The sequence below is a fragment of the Melanotaenia boesemani genome, chromosome 8 (assembly GCF_017639745.1).
Source record: "Melanotaenia boesemani isolate fMelBoe1 chromosome 8, fMelBoe1.pri, whole genome shotgun sequence".
Lineage (NCBI taxonomy): Eukaryota > Metazoa > Chordata > Actinopteri > Atheriniformes > Melanotaeniidae > Melanotaenia > Melanotaenia boesemani.
The window spans coordinates 14716087-14731596 of record NC_055689.1 but is presented as its reverse complement, the minus strand read 5'-3'; the positions used below and the strand labels follow the sequence as shown (position 1 = coordinate 14731596).

The following is a 15510-nucleotide window of genomic DNA, read 5'->3' as shown; positions in this document are numbered from 1 at the left end:
TTTTTTCTCCCACAAACTCATTTAGAAGCCTGTTAGCAAATTGTGTGATTGGGATAAATAGCATATATATTATGGCATTATTTTACTTTTGTTACTCACCAGACACTTTTTATGCAAGAACCCAGTAAAATAGCGTTGCATATATATATATATATATATATATATATATTCTTTTAAGTTTTTATATTTTCATTTTTTGCTGAGATTATTAGAAAGATTGTGCTTTATTTTATTGCTGGGGTCTCCCCACAAGAGTAGAAAAACAGGGAATGCTTTTAGCTGCTTTGTACACCAATATGTTTGATTTATGACCCCATTGCAAAAATGTCCTGCAGAACAAATATTACCCCTAGTTTAGTGGTTTTAAACTTGAAAGTAAAGTAAGCTTTGGTCTTTGCTGGTGATGATGCTGTAGCGGCACGCGCACCAGCCATTGCGTGCGGATGATGACGCACAGCAGCGGCGGAGATGATCAGCACCGCTGGCTGTGAGCATAACAACGTCGCTGCGAAAATACAGCGACAAGCGCACATTAACGGAGGAAAGTGGCCTTGTGGTGTATAAAGGCGAAATGTCGAGGCTTTTTTAAGACGTTTACCGCAGCGTCTGCTTTACACTGAAGTAGAAGACGGGGCTGCCCGTCGTCCTAAGAGCCGTCCTGGAGATGGACAGGGGGGATGCGGAAACCGGGAATGACGGGAACACGAGTGAGGCATCGGCCGTTGGTCTCTGTCTTCAACTTGATATCGGGGACACCGGTTCGTATGTCTTCTTTTGCAACAAGCGGAATCTTTTTTTTTTCTTTTATTTTGGGATTATTAAAAAAAAAAACTGCCGATAGCAGCAGGTGTAGTGCTGGGGGACAGGACATGTTGGCAGCATCCTTAGCTATTACACCATATGAGAATGTTAGCTAGCCAGTTTAACCTAAAAATGTACATGTTTTCCCCAAAGACAGTCGAAAATACAGGGGTATTTCCATTTAGCTATGCAAATGAATAATAAATTGCCAGGTTAGATAACAGTGTCAAGATACAAGTCACTGCTGCTCTGTTGCAAATGTTAGTGGCTCACTGCAGGCTGACACATTACTAGGTGCACGTCATAAGTGTATACATAGTCTCAGATTACCTTTTAAGATGAGGTGCATTAAGTGTGGAGCTGCTGTTTAATTGTGAGATGTATGCCAAATAGTTAAGTGTACATGACCTGTACACATTTGTTATGAAACCTGCACATGATGGGATCTTGGTAGCCGCTACTAAACATCACAATTCTTACCACCTCTCATCTGCTTTTTCTGTGTGAATCTGAAGAGTGTCTTATATAATATGATATGAAGTTACAACATAAATTGCACACTAATCTGTAGATAAGAACTGCATTTGAAAATGTCACAAAAAGAAACTAGATGTGGTCATTAGTTCCGCAGGTCCAACAAGTTGTCATTGCATGTGCATGCTCATACAGTCATGTTGGATGTTTGTGCACGGATGATTATTAAGTCTGACAGATTATATTTTCATGTAGAGAGCTTTGAGGAATCAAAATCTACCCGTGTTTAGTGTCACATAAATGTCATAGCTACATTCTGCCATTTTCTCAGCTGATAAGGGAAAGATTTAATCCTCTTTACTATGACACACACATACACACAAGCCTCAAGGCGCGCTTCCCTTAAACCTAGCAAAAAATATGTTGTTGCATGATTATCGAAGTGAGCTTTTAGTAAGGATAGATTTGCTTTGTATTTTAAGTCTTTGACACATTCAAACTAAATTATTTTACAAATACTAATAAAAAATCTTGTAATGAGATTCTCCCAGTTGTTACTCCTAGCTCAGGGACACATTGTTCTGGCCTGACCCTAATCTCATGGAGACTGTGTGTGCTCCTGTCCCACACTCCTCCTCATTGTTCCGGTATTAATTTGCAGGTTACAGGTGTGGGCGTCCTGATCGCAGGCAGGAGGCATTTATTTCATTCAAGTCACTGTTTAAAATGGGTCACAAAAATTTGGTCAGCTACAGTTTTATTGATGTACGCTAGAATGGAAAATATTTCTCAGCATTTTCCCTTTAACCTTTTCAATTTTTGAAGATGACATTATTGGTTTGTTTGATCCAGATTACAGCAAGTCATCGTATATTGAATGAATGTTCATTAAGAATTATTCAGACATGTGAAACCTGTTCATTTTAATATCTGTGGTGATCCTCTGACATTTGCTCCTTTGCCATTGTAAGGTTTACATTCAGGGTTTTGAATGAAAAATCAGTTAGAGTGCCTTGAAATTTGATTCATACAGACCTAGTCAGAATTTCTGGGTCCTCTGAAATGAATGATAAATAGCAACCTATTATGTTTAATCAGAATATTTTAATACAGTGTCAAAGCAAGATAGAAATGCTGATCTCAATCGCCAGAGATGGCGAACTGTTGGGATTCAACCAAGATGTGGTGCTACAAAAGCAATTAATAAAAAAAATGTAAAAAGGACTAAATGAGAGAGGTCTGTGATGGTTTGTGTGGATTTACACAAAACATCCCAGAATAAAGTGCAAACAGAAAAGAGCATCATAACTATAGTAAAGCATGTTTAAGGTTCTATTCCCAGTGAAAACTTAGAGAGCACATTTCTGTCCATTAAAAATGTTCAGCTTCATTAACTCTGGTAAAACTCTGACTTTTAACCTAGCACCATCTTCAGGACAAAATTTTCGATTGTACAATGTTTAGATGACAACAAGATTACTTCAAAAACTGACATTCTCAACAGCCTTAGCTTTGCTTTGTGTTATGATATGATAATCAAATCTTTGTCAGCAAACATGCAACTTTAAGATGGTAAAAAGAAAACATTTTAAGGTCTACGTTTTAAAGCTGATGCTGGCATTTAGCTCAAAGTGTGCCACAATGCAGTCACATCTTGTTAAGAGTCAAACTTACATGCAGCGGACCATATTACTGAACTGTCAGGCTTTAAAATATCAAATATACAGTATAGTTAGAATTTGTTTACAGTAAAGCTTGTATTAATATTGTCTTTTGTTTGCATCTACTCACTCAGTATAGGGAATTCATTATTTAATTGTGTCTAAGCTGTTATTGTGTTCTGTCATTCATTAGTGGGAACACCATATGCTACAGTGGCTGCTGCGTTATTTAACAGGGCTTAAATATTCATCCTCCCAACCCTGTTAGCAGCACTTTTCTTAATCTTCACTGTCATAGCCCAAAAGTTGGTAAGATGGTGATGTAAACCATGTGGTTCATAGAGCTGTGAATTAAAGAGAGATGTCCCTTTTCTCATTCACTCCCCCCTTGACCTCTTACACACATACAGATGCAGTGTCGTTGTGTCCCTCATGTCAGCTGGGAAAAATCTTCCTAATCCTTCTGTGTGATTGGTTGGTGATGTGATCTAGAGCCCTCAGCCAATGGCAGTTCTCAGATTAAGGAGGAAGTCAATCCAATAGAGTTTTTTACCTTGCCTGGACAAATCTAGAAATTGCATTGATCCAGGAATAGACAACAGCAGACTGTGTACTGCAGAAGTCTGACTGCTCTGTCAGAGTTTGCTTTAGTATATTTTGCTGAATTCTTGCTCATTTTCTTTCTGGATCACCTCACAGCTGGTAACCTGTAGGCAGTGAATTCTTCTGCTTGGTGAGTTAAGCACCATTTCTTTTTGGAAGCAAGGTTAATAAAAGCTGCTTAACAAGCTTTAGCTGCATTAAATACAATACACCACATGCAATGCATTTTCTATTTTAACGAAGCTTTATGATAAAAAGGAACCTGGGCTGCGAAAATGAGGCTTTTCCAAATTAAACATATTTTCTGATCAAAGTTTGAGTTAATTATCTCATGTTGCGCTCATAATCCATGTAGTTTCCTTCAGTGTTTGATAAAAAACTGCAGCCTCATAAAGCAAAAAGTAGCACATCTGAAGAACAAGTTCTTCTCCCTCATTATCCATGTAAGCAATCATTATGTATTTCTTGCAGAATCAGTTTTATTTGGTAGTGATTTTTTAACCAGTAGATAGATGTGCACAATCCTTGTTTATGATGGGTTTAATTTATTTAGGTAACTAAAGCAACAGTGTGAGTGTAATGACACACCCACCATACTCTGCTAAATTACAATTAAGGGTACATAATGTATTGATTTAGGCACCTCTAAATCCTTTTCTCCTCTGTCTTTGTCCCCAGATTCAGCCCAGAAGGCTCAAATTACAGAGGTGAGATGCCAGTTCACACGATACACCTCTCATCTGTCACTAGGAATGTTTTTCTTCTTATTTCTACCTTTCTTTCAATAGTTTCTTGAAGATAGCTCAATCCAAGAAAACCTTAGGTGGAACCCTTGTGTTATATATTTCCAGTATGTACTTCACATACATAAATGCTTTTCCCCTCTCATCATTTTATTAGATGCCGTCCCCATTTGGAGCAGACCCAGCTCGTGAGAAGAAGATTGGCCACAGGAGAGTAGATGCCTCTGGAGAGACAACATACAAAAAAGTAAGCATCTTTGTCTTTTGGTAACATTACTGCTGGTAAAGTAGACTTCCTAGTCTTCTTCCCAGCTGTACCTTACTTTATTGTTCTTGTCTCTGCTCACCGCCTCCAGACTACTTCCTCTGCCTTGAAAGGCGCCATCCAGTTGGGTATTGGATATACTGTAGGCAACCTCAGCTCCAAGCCTGAGAGAGATGTTCTTATGCAAGACTTCTATGTGGTTGAGAGCATCTTCTTCCCCAGGTGGGTTTATATGAGTGGATGTGTTAGAAGTTTATTGTCATCTTCTATCTGCTTTAACACTCTTTTCTCCTTCCATGTTCCTTACAGCGAAGGTAGTAACCTGACTCCAGCCCACCACTACCCAGATTTCAGGTTTAAAACCTATGCCCCTGTAGCCTTCCGGTACTTTAGAGAGCTTTTTGGGATCCGGCCAGATGATTACCTGGTGAGATACTCATTTTCTATGATCACTTATCATATAGTCACTCTGTCTATGTGTATTATTAAGTACTGTGCATCTACATTATAATAGGCATCCTATTATCTGGTGAAATGGTAAAAATACCTGCTGCAATATTAAGACACATAGTTTAGAAAACAATTTTGCATTGACAAAAGCATAATGCTTAATTATTTTAACAGTGCTAGCAATTTTAATGAGCTAACTATCAAAGCGACATCCTGTAAGGATACTACATTTTTGATTATATTAGATTTAAAAACTGATACAGTTAAGTAGAGCAAAGACTTTACAAGAAAGGAAAAGTATTATTGCAACAACCGTACCTGTCGAAACACTGTCTGTTCAGTGATATAAAAAACGTTTTTTGTGCTTCATTTAATTTTATATCATAAATTATTCATACCCCATGATTCAACCTAACTTAGAAGTGAACTAATCATATAAATGATTTGTGTTGTGTCAGTCTGCAAGCTTTCAAATGTTGATAAAAGATCTTCTTAGATGGACATCAAGCTTTCAAGTACATAAAAGAAAGTCTGCACATCCAAAGACACACAGACTGTGCTGCCTTTGAGTATTGTGCATGTCACGGTGCACATACACACGCCTGCACACTAGCAGTGACTTACAGCATGCTGGACAACACATGTAAGCTCACACTCTACCTGTGCTGAGATTAGCAGAGCAAATCCCTGTTTGTTTTTATGTCTGAGTAGTGGCAGCAGATGGTCAGCGAAGTTTGCATTTGTGTTTGGGCGTTTTATTTTGTATTTGTTTTGTTTTGTTAGTGGAGTACAAGTATAATATATATTTTTTAGGTTAAGTAATAGAAAATGTAGATGATTGATAAGACAAATTAATTATACACAAACAGCCTATTTCTTACTTTTCAGCTCAAGTCTCAATATTCTAACCAAACAATCTGTATAATGAAGGATTTTTAGAGTAAATATAAAAGCTTTGATGCAAGGAAGGGTGTTTATGTTGAGCAAGAATAGCATGCTTAATGTTATACTGCACAGTACATGCAAGTCTCCACAGTACTCACTGTTACTGTGAAGTAAGTAAAACCAACGGTTGAGGTAACAACTTGACTAATACAACGGTCGGGCGTAAATGTCAGTTGTCAGCATGCTTAGTTCTCCACAACAAAGATGAGTAATATCATGTGAGTGGGTAGTCAGTCTTTGGAAGGTTCAAATATCTGGGGTGATAAGGAAGTGATACATTAAATATGAAGTACAAAGAACAAACTTTGTTCAAAACATGTATAGAACTAAATTAATTTGATGGACAGCTTATTCAGTCAAAACAGTTGTTGGACAGAAGAAAAAAAGGGACTAATCTGTACCCATGGAGACACTGTTAATCCAAATGTGATACTTGAAACAAGACACCAGGTTTAAATTCTAATCTGTTTGTCCTTTGTGTCTCCGTCTAGTATTCTCTGTGTAATGAGCCTCTGATTGAGCTGACAAATCCAGGAGCTAGCGGCTCCATATTCTATGTAACACGGGATGATGAGTTCATCATCAAAACTGTCCAGCACAAGGAGGCTGAGTTTCTACAGAAACTGCTTCCTGGATACTATATGGTAAGACAAAGTAGTTATATTCATTTTCTTATCATGTTTTTTTCTGAAGGTAAAGACACCCAAAATGACAATATGCTTTTGTTGAAAAAAAAAAAAAAATTGGCAGTTTTTTTTGTATGTGGGTTGTTAAACTGTAGCACTGCAACAGAAACTTCTAGTTGTCTTTATCCTCTTTATCTAACCTCCTGGTGTTGGCCCCCAGGCAGCTCTGACGTCAGTAGTTGGCTTTGTCATTAGTAAGAGCAGAAACCCACGCTACTTATTTCCTAACGGGTTAAGCATGCACACTAGAGCATGGGTTTCTACTGAGGCCTGTAAATAAGTCACGCTGTCTGGCAGGCGCTTGTTACTGGGAACATGGAGAGCAAGCCAAATATTTTCTAATATGCTGTGTTTTCTTCTTCTTTTCTCTTTTCCTTCTGTCGACTTTGTAAAACACTTCTCCAGAACTTGAACCAGAACCCTCGGACTCTGCTGCCTAAGTTCTTTGGTCTCTATTGTGTCCAATGTGGAGGCAAAAACATAAGAATTGTTGTTATGAACAATATATTACCACGCTCCGTACGCATGCACCTTAAGTTTGATTTGAAGGGCTCAACATACAAGAGGCGAGCTTCCAAGAAGGAAAGAGAGAAATCCAAACCCACTTTTAAAGACCTGGATTTTCTGATTGATGTTCCTGAGGGTCTTATTCTGGACCAGGACACATACAGTGCTTTGGTTAAAACACTACAAAGAGACTGCTTGGTGAGAAATTAACATAAACAGTTTTTTTGAGTGAAAGTACAAAAAAAAAAAAAAAAAACCACTGTTAGTGTTCAACTGTGTTGATAGATTCTTTACAAAACAATAACAATTTTTTTTTTGCTTCATGTCAGGTTCTGGAGAGTTTTAAGATTATGGACTACAGTTTACTACTTGGCGTCCACAATAAGGCTCTTGCGGAGAAAGACCAACAGTCCCAGGGCTCACCTGTTGGAGGTGGGGATGAGAAGAAGCCTGCAGGCCAGAGAGCCTTATATTCCACTGCAATGGAGTCAATACAGGGAGGATCCACATGTAGGGACACGCTCGACCATGATGACACGTAAGTAACCATTCTTGATGTTTTTCCCCGTCTTTCTATTAAATCCACACATGATGCTAACTTCTCTTCCCCGTCTAGTATGGGTGGTATTCCGGCTGTGAGTGGTAAAGGAGAGCGCCTCCTGCTGTTCATTGGAATTATTGACATTCTGCAGTCCTATAGGTAGGTTGTTAGTCAAAGAAAACTATGAGGCAGTAGCATAGGTTGCACCATGCTCCTTTCACTACACTTTCAGGATGTTTTGTTTAGTTAATTTTTAAAAAATTAAAAATTTAAATCTACATTATCCAAAGACTTAGACCCTTTGTTCTAATAAATTAAACTTCTTGGGATGCTGACTTATAACTCGGTGTGCTCTGACAGTTTGTAGGGAAAATGTCTGTGCAGTGTATGAATGTTCTGTGGTGGTCAGAGAGAGACCATTGGTGCAAACCGACTGCCATGTTTCTGTCAGTCTGTCCCAGGGCAGCTGTGGCTTACCACCACCAAGTATGAATGTCAGGTGAATGAATAATGGATTTAGTTTGAAGCACTTTGGCTGCCTTAAAAATGCACCAAATAAACCTGATGCATTATTATTATTATTTATTACATTCCCACATGTTGGTGTTACAAAAAAAAAAAAAAAAAAAAATTATATGCACTGCACTAGCACTACATGACAGCACCTGGGTCCAACTGGACTCAAAAGCGGTCTGACTATCACTTAATTATGACGTCCCATCTTGTTTGAATTCATGCTTGTGTTGTTCTTCCTCTCAAATGTAAGTCGCTTTGGATAAAAGCGTCTGCTAAATGACTGTAGAATAGAATAGAATAGAACATATGATTTAATACATATCTGAGGGAGATGTTTGTAGTAATTGTGCTCTTTTGTGGGTTTCTCATCCAACCTGGTTGAACACTGAGTTTCTAATTAAGCACAGCGAGTGTCTAATTGAATTTAACTGTATTTTCTGACAGACTGATCAAGAAACTGGAGCACTCTTGGAAGTCTCTCATACATGATGGAGTGAGTGGTTTTCATGTTACTGCTTTGTAATTGACTTTGTTTAATCAAAACCAGACACAATAAACCATTTTTGTCCTAACTGCATAATTAATTAAAGTCCTCTCATTGTTGCAGTTTTCCAGCATAGCAACGTTATAACAATCATAATCTTGTCTCATGGCTGTTCCATCCCACTACAGGACACTGTGTCTGTTCACAGACCTGGTTTCTATGCTGAGAGGTTCTACAAATTCTGCAGCACAGTTGTCTTCAAGAAGAGCAGCTGTGAGTTCACACACATGCATTAGTCTTGTGCAAGCAAACAAAACTCTTTGTTTCACTTCAAATTACTAGTCTTAACATCTGACTTTCTGGGAAGGTGTTCAAGTAAACCATATTTTCATTTCACAGCATTACGATCATCTCCATCTAAGAGGGGTCGAGGAGCTCTCTCCATGTCCAAGTCCAGTGCTGGAGCCAGTTCAGGCCAGCGCCCCTCACTGAGTGAAGAACGACAGGAAAACTTGGACAACTTGGAGAACCTAAGAGGAGCTCGCAACTTCCCCATGCTGGAAGACAATGGTGTGATGTCCTCTAACCTTAATACATTCAAAATTATGTTTAGTCATGATATAAAAGGAAGTGATGAAAGCAGCAGAGAGGTGCCCATTGGGTGCATAAAGGTTTTTTGTTTTATTTCCCCCATATCCATTATGTCTCCAAACTTGGGGCAGCCCCTTATCTACTGCTGAGTTTTGTTTAGAATAAAATAAAGAAAATCTTCAATGTTCGCTGTGGAGATGCAATCATTTTAATAGAAAAGAAATAAAGTAAAAACTGACTAGTCAAGACTAAATATTCACATATTTAGTATCAGATGTCGACAAAAAAATAGTGCTTATAAGCAAAGTATCCTGACTTTGTAGAGAAGACTAATTGAAATGAGCAAAAGAAAACAGAGTTCATAATATTTCAGTTCAGTTTAAGGTTGTATGCTGGATGTAAGGAGTTTAAATAGAATATTTTCATTGGTCTTGCACATGGCTCATGATGTTGTACTTGATTATGTCGCTCAGGGAGAGAGCCACCATGCACTCCTCCTTCATTTGAAGATGCTACGACAGCATCTATTGCCACCACTCTTTCATCCAACAACTCCTTACCGACCAGCCCGTTCGACACACCAGAGCATCCACGCTACAGAAGACAAATGCATTCACCAAATGTGGCCAGGTGATACTGGCTTTGTTTATGTGTAATCTTATATTTCATCCTTATCAGTTCAGTCACTATGATGTACCATCGTCATGTGTGTTTTTCACACCTTGTTTTGTGTGTGTGTGTGTGCTCTCAGGTCACAGAAAGAAGTAGTTGAGGTTCATGGTGAACGTCATGACACCATAACTGTCGAAGTGGAGCTTAGGTACACATGTAAACAGGATAAAAATATTAAAGCAATGTACATATGTAACTATTGCAGTGTTATAATATTCTCCTTCTTGTTTCATACAGTAAAATTCCCCAGGCCACGGAGCTAACGCAGATGACAGAAATTACTGCTACGAGCCAACAACCTCCTGATCATCAGACTCGTGTAGCTGCCTCATCCTCTGCACACTCCTCCTCTACCCTTCCTCCTCCCTTTACATCGTCCTCCTCCGCTACTGATTGTGCTGCCCAGTCATCCTCCACACTTTCTTCATCCATTAGTCCATCCACCAAACCCCTCATATCTCCCGTCGCTACACAGTCTTTCACTCTACCTTCTGTAGTCTCTTATTCAGGCACACAGTCTACACCCGATAGTTCAAATCCAAGCAGTTGTACCCTTCATCCTGCCTCAGCATTTACCCCTATCTGCCCTGCATCCACCCAGTCCTCTAGCCAGAGCCCCTCTCATCATCTCCCATCAACACCTCCCTCCTCTGCTCCTGCAAGCCCCCAGGTTCCCCAGCAGGCACCACGTATGTCACGTAATCAGCTTTCCGTGTCCAGCAGCCACAACTCGTTGGAAGGGGAGGTGCAGGTTTCTGACATTTACTTTGTAAGTTTCTTTTCTCATGTTTCAGTACTTTTTCTTTTTTATTGACAACCTTCAAACAGAACCAATTTATTGGAAGTAAAACTAGACTGACTTTCTAGGTAGTAAAGATCATTTGCTTTCTGTTTCTCTTTGATCTACTGGGTCTTTTGCAGTGGCCCAGTCAGGACAGCGTGGTAGAATTATGATGGTGAGGAGGGCTGCGTGTGTTGCAGTGTGCACGCACTATGCAAGCTGCTCTTGCTGCATAAAATGCTTTTTTCTGAGGCATGTGCCTTCCATCACTTAAAGTAACATCTTATAACTGCATCAGAAAAATAGGTTGTCTCTCCTGCAAAGCATGAAGTATCCCTATCAGTTTGTCTTTACTTGTCAATGTCAATTTTTTTTGGGGGGGGGCTACATTATCACATCAATTCTCCATTTTCCACTTTTTCAAATTTTCTTTATCCATCTCTCTTTTTTGTATTAATAATAATCTATTCACATTCTTTTATTTCCATGTGTATACTTGTGTTCATCTGTGTGTGTGTGTGTGTCCAACCATCAGTATGCAGATGGCAGATATTGGGTGTACTCTCCGGTTCTTGGTCGTCGTAAGCTTAATTCTAGCTCAAGTTACAATGTAAGTCACTGGCAAGGTAGAGTTATTTTAGAGTCATCTGAAATACTGGGAGATGTTGCATCGCTGGCAGTTCTTCTACGGGGGTTTTCATTGGCAGTGCTGTTTATGGATCTTCAGAAAAACTTAATGAAACTACAATCCATTTCACATGAGTTATTTACTGCTGAGGTCTACAGAAAAGGACCCTGCATATAAAAATTGCTTCTTCTGAAGTTCCATCGTCAGCATTTTTTTATTTTTTGTTACATCTTAGGAGTCATTTAAATTTTCAGGATCTTGGATGTGTAGTTTGTAAAACGTAGATGTGTGCTTTCTGTTATCCATCAAGTTTCTGCCCTGTAGCTGAAAAGCTGATTAATGTTGCCTGTGCCTCTTTTGACTGAAAACTCTCTTGTCGATATTCAAAATTAAGTGATAATAAAGCTGCACTTTGAATATGTTCAATCCCCTGAATTCAGAGTTTCAATTAAATTATTAACAAGGATACAAAAAGAATGTGAATTAACAGAGGGATGTGCAGCTTTAAAATGTGCCACATATGATATGTCTTTGTAGCTCTGTCTCTCACAATGTTATGTCATCTATTGTCTCCTCTTTTATTCTGCTGCCCCCTGCTGGCTGTTTTTGATATTTCAGACTCAGGAGGACCGGAGCTGGGTGTACTCTCCATTACATGGCAGCTCAGAGTCCAGAAGAGACTCAGATGGGGAGAGTGAAACAGTGAGTGTACAGTTTATTCATGATTTATATTAAACTCAGAGAATAAAGATTAGTGGATATATATATATTTTGCTATTCTTCTACTATTGTCTGACATTTATCGAGCTTTCTTTGTCTTTCAGTAACTCACAATGGAGACAGCAATAATGGGTGGAGCTAGAGGCTGTCTCTACATACAAGAGCTGTGAAGTTTTAATAATAAAGTCACCAGGATACTGAAGATTTACTGCTGGCTGCTTAAGCTGCATGCGGGAGCCTGTTTTTCTAACCGCAACAAAGACTGATGGAGTGAATTATGCATTTAAGTGTTAAGTGTGCCATGAAGCATTTTGACACATTCAAATGAATGTAAAGATGGAATTATAAACAAAGTAATAGAAATCAGTACCTCTGTTTTTGGACAATCTGATTTACATCGAGTGCAGAAATAGAAATTAAATGTTATAATCAAGCTACATGGAACAGTCAAAGATTTTAGAGTTTTTTTTTTTTCTTTTTTTTTTTGTTTTTTTTGGAAAAGCCAGATCTGCTGGATTGGTCAATCAGATGCTTATCATTTGATTCTAATGAAACCAACACAACACAAATTGAAGGATAAACTTAAATGAAGCTGAAATAAGTTTGAAAGTTTCTTAAGATACCATACATCATTATATTCATCAGTTTTCAACACCTGCCCAGAGTTGGGAGGCAGCTGTCTAAGCAGGGTAGTTCAACATCCTTCTCCCCTACCTATGCAATATGTGTTATTGATTTCTTTTACTGACTCAGATGTCAGTACTTCAGACTTTTTTCATGCATTCATTTTTAACTAGGGACATGTCAGCTCTGTGTTATTTTATTTTTAGCACTTTATCAATGTACCTGTGGCTGAAATCATTTGAAATCCTGTGTTTTGATATCTTGTCTTGAGTTGTCAGTTAAAAAAAAAAAGAAAAAAACAGTCAATGTTATGTGTGCTGTGTGTACACAGTGTTGTTATTCTTCCAGTGGTGGGTGGTGGTCCACTTGAAATATTTTAATCTGACTGAATGGTTTAGTTCAAACTGCCTTACTTAACTCTATCAATTTATTTTCTTTAATTTTCCAATTACATGTAAGCACTGGCTAAAATACAAAAAATGTAAAAGTACAAACATGCAAAATGTTTCATTCTCAAGGAATACCAAATATTTGGAGGAGAGTCTAAACATTATAGAGGAATATAGCAAAAATTATAATCAAAATATTTTTGTAAATTGTTGATTTGCATGTGCTGAAGCACATGCATGTAAGTCTGTATGTGCTCTTACAGTATGTTTCTGTGTATGCATGTGCTTGCATGCATATGATATGTGATCGGAAGACACGTGTAAGACTTTTCTGTCCTGCCTGTTTATCAAATTGCCAGAAAGTGTCATTGTTTTAAGCTGTGAGAGTGTGAACCAGCTATAAGCATGTTGGCTGTGTGAGAAAATAATACCCAGTTGGCCCAGTCTTGAACCATAACAGATTCATCCCAGTTTACCAAATTAACAGTGTGCAAAAATAAAATATTCTTACTTTCTAATACAGTTCATGAAGAAAAGACTTACATCTTCCTTAAAGTGTGACACCTGATGAAACAAGACTAATGAAAATTAGACTCTCTTTCTGTTTCTGTAAGCAACACTTTACCAAGTTACTGGACTGAGTCTTAACATCAACCTGCAATGGTGTGTGTAGCTTATCACTGTGAAAATAAAATAAAGACTATATTGCGTAAATTATGTTGATGGAGTTTTTGATGTGTAATCTTTTTTTTTTTTTTTTTTTGAGATTGTAAAGTTTAGCCACCAGGTGGCACCATGGTGTTGTAAGGAAGCAGAATCTCAATGCTGCCACATCTTTTTTTGTCACCATACTGAACTATGAATTATTTTAAATAATTCATCCCTCTTAGCTGCATTATGAAATTAAACTGCACCACAACATATGCCAGAATATAATTCGCCTATAGATCGTTATTCTTTTTATTGCGTTCCTGATGGACCATAAAAGCGAGGCTCGTATTTAAAGCCTCGTACCCTGACCCTTCCCATTGCACTGACATTTTAATGCACATAAACATAATAATATAAAATTTTGATGGGCACTTGGGATGGCGTCTTTTCAGTCCGCATAGGCTGTACACTAAGTCAAATGGCATGAATAGGAACAAAACTCATTCAGATTTGAACCAAAACAGCCTTTTTGTATCTTGGCTGGACTTTAAAATACATGTTATTTTCATAAATATATTCTTATATATGCATTCAGAAATAAAATTAGCCTCATTAGATACAAGTCATCAAGAGGAAACTTATTGTGTGTAATATTGTTTGATCTTCTCCGTGCACAGGTGTGCATGTACTGTTGTGAGGATGTGTGTACTTTAGGTATAAGCCAGAGTTGTGAATGTCACTCGTGGTGATAAGTCAGGCATGTCGGGCCATGATGGAATGTGTGATGGACAAGGATCAGCAGTCACCTGACCAATTGGCCTGGAATGAAATTGTCCTCCCTGCACACATGCACACACAGATGTGCACATTATCCTTTTGGTCTATACCATAGCTTGTTCAATAGCTTTATTTTCACTGAAAACTTTTTACTGGTTTTCTTTCAGTGGGGAAATTCCTTAACTAGAATGTGCAAGTAACTTAAGTGCACTAAAGAATTATCAAAGAATAAAGGGGCAATATTAAAAAAAATTGTCATGTTTTGGCAGATTGCATTAATAAATCTGTAGGAAAATTTGATGAGATGGTATTCCTATTTGCAAAAGAGTTTAGTAACATTTATCCTTTTACAATAAAAACATTGATGTGCCACACTGTTACATGTGCTAACATGCTACTGCATCACGATAAACATGCCGACTGTTTAATAATTTAATTTAAATTCACATTTCCAGAGTGTTTTAATTTTCATCTCTCTGCTTGGTTTGGTCACTTAAGCTACAAAAAACTAAAAGAACAAATTAAACAGGATGGTTTCAATGGCCGGAAAAGCTTTGGGAATATTTATACTGAAAGGAAAGCTAGAAGAATCCTGGCAGATAGCGATCACCCTCTGTCCTGTTTGAGCTCCTAAAGTCAAGAAGGTAAATGGTAAATGGACTTATACAGCGCTTTTCCAGTCACTTTGACCTCTCAAAGCACTTTACACTACATATCACATTCACCCATACAATCATACCCTGATAGGCACATCAGGAGGCAACATGGGGTTAAGTGTCTTGCCCAAAGACACTTCGACATGGAATCGATCCACCAACCTTCTGGTCTTGACTGCTCTTCCTCCTGAGCTATAGCCGGTGAGGATCAATCTACAAAGGCTGATTTGAACTGCTGCACTTTTACATTTTACCTCTAATTGTTTATGTTTTAGGAAGCAATTTAGTCACATATCTATTTGTGCTTTTATTGCACCTCATTACTGTGTGTGGAGGTGTGTGTCT

General features: G+C 38.2%; 1 protein-coding gene across 4 annotated transcripts; it reads left to right on the top strand.

The window, feature by feature from the left end:
* The first annotated feature begins 197 nt into the window (after positions 1–197).
* Positions 198–13798, top strand: LOC121644478 (phosphatidylinositol 4-phosphate 5-kinase type-1 gamma-like). Of its 4 annotated transcripts, XM_041992431.1 has the most exons (18): positions 198–758; positions 4218–4246; positions 4440–4529; positions 4639–4769; positions 4857–4974; positions 6434–6586; positions 7034–7333; positions 7465–7673; positions 7752–7835; positions 8637–8685; positions 8865–8949; positions 9076–9246; positions 9741–9897; positions 10019–10087; positions 10177–10708; positions 11256–11330; positions 11967–12050; positions 12173–13798. In XM_041992431.1, exons 1-18 carry the CDS (start codon positions 665–667, stop codon positions 12173–12175), a joined length of 2433 nt encoding a protein of 810 aa, XP_041848365.1. In that variant the 5' UTR covers positions 198–664; the 3' UTR covers positions 12176–13798. The 4 variants fall into 4 exon arrangements, 3 of the variants coding, with proteins under 3 accessions (XP_041848365.1, XP_041848366.1, XP_041848367.1); XR_006011280.1 differs by having other exon boundaries at positions 11256–12050; XM_041992432.1 differs by lacking the exon at positions 11256–11330.
* The last annotated feature ends 1712 nt before the right edge of the window (positions 13799–15510 follow it).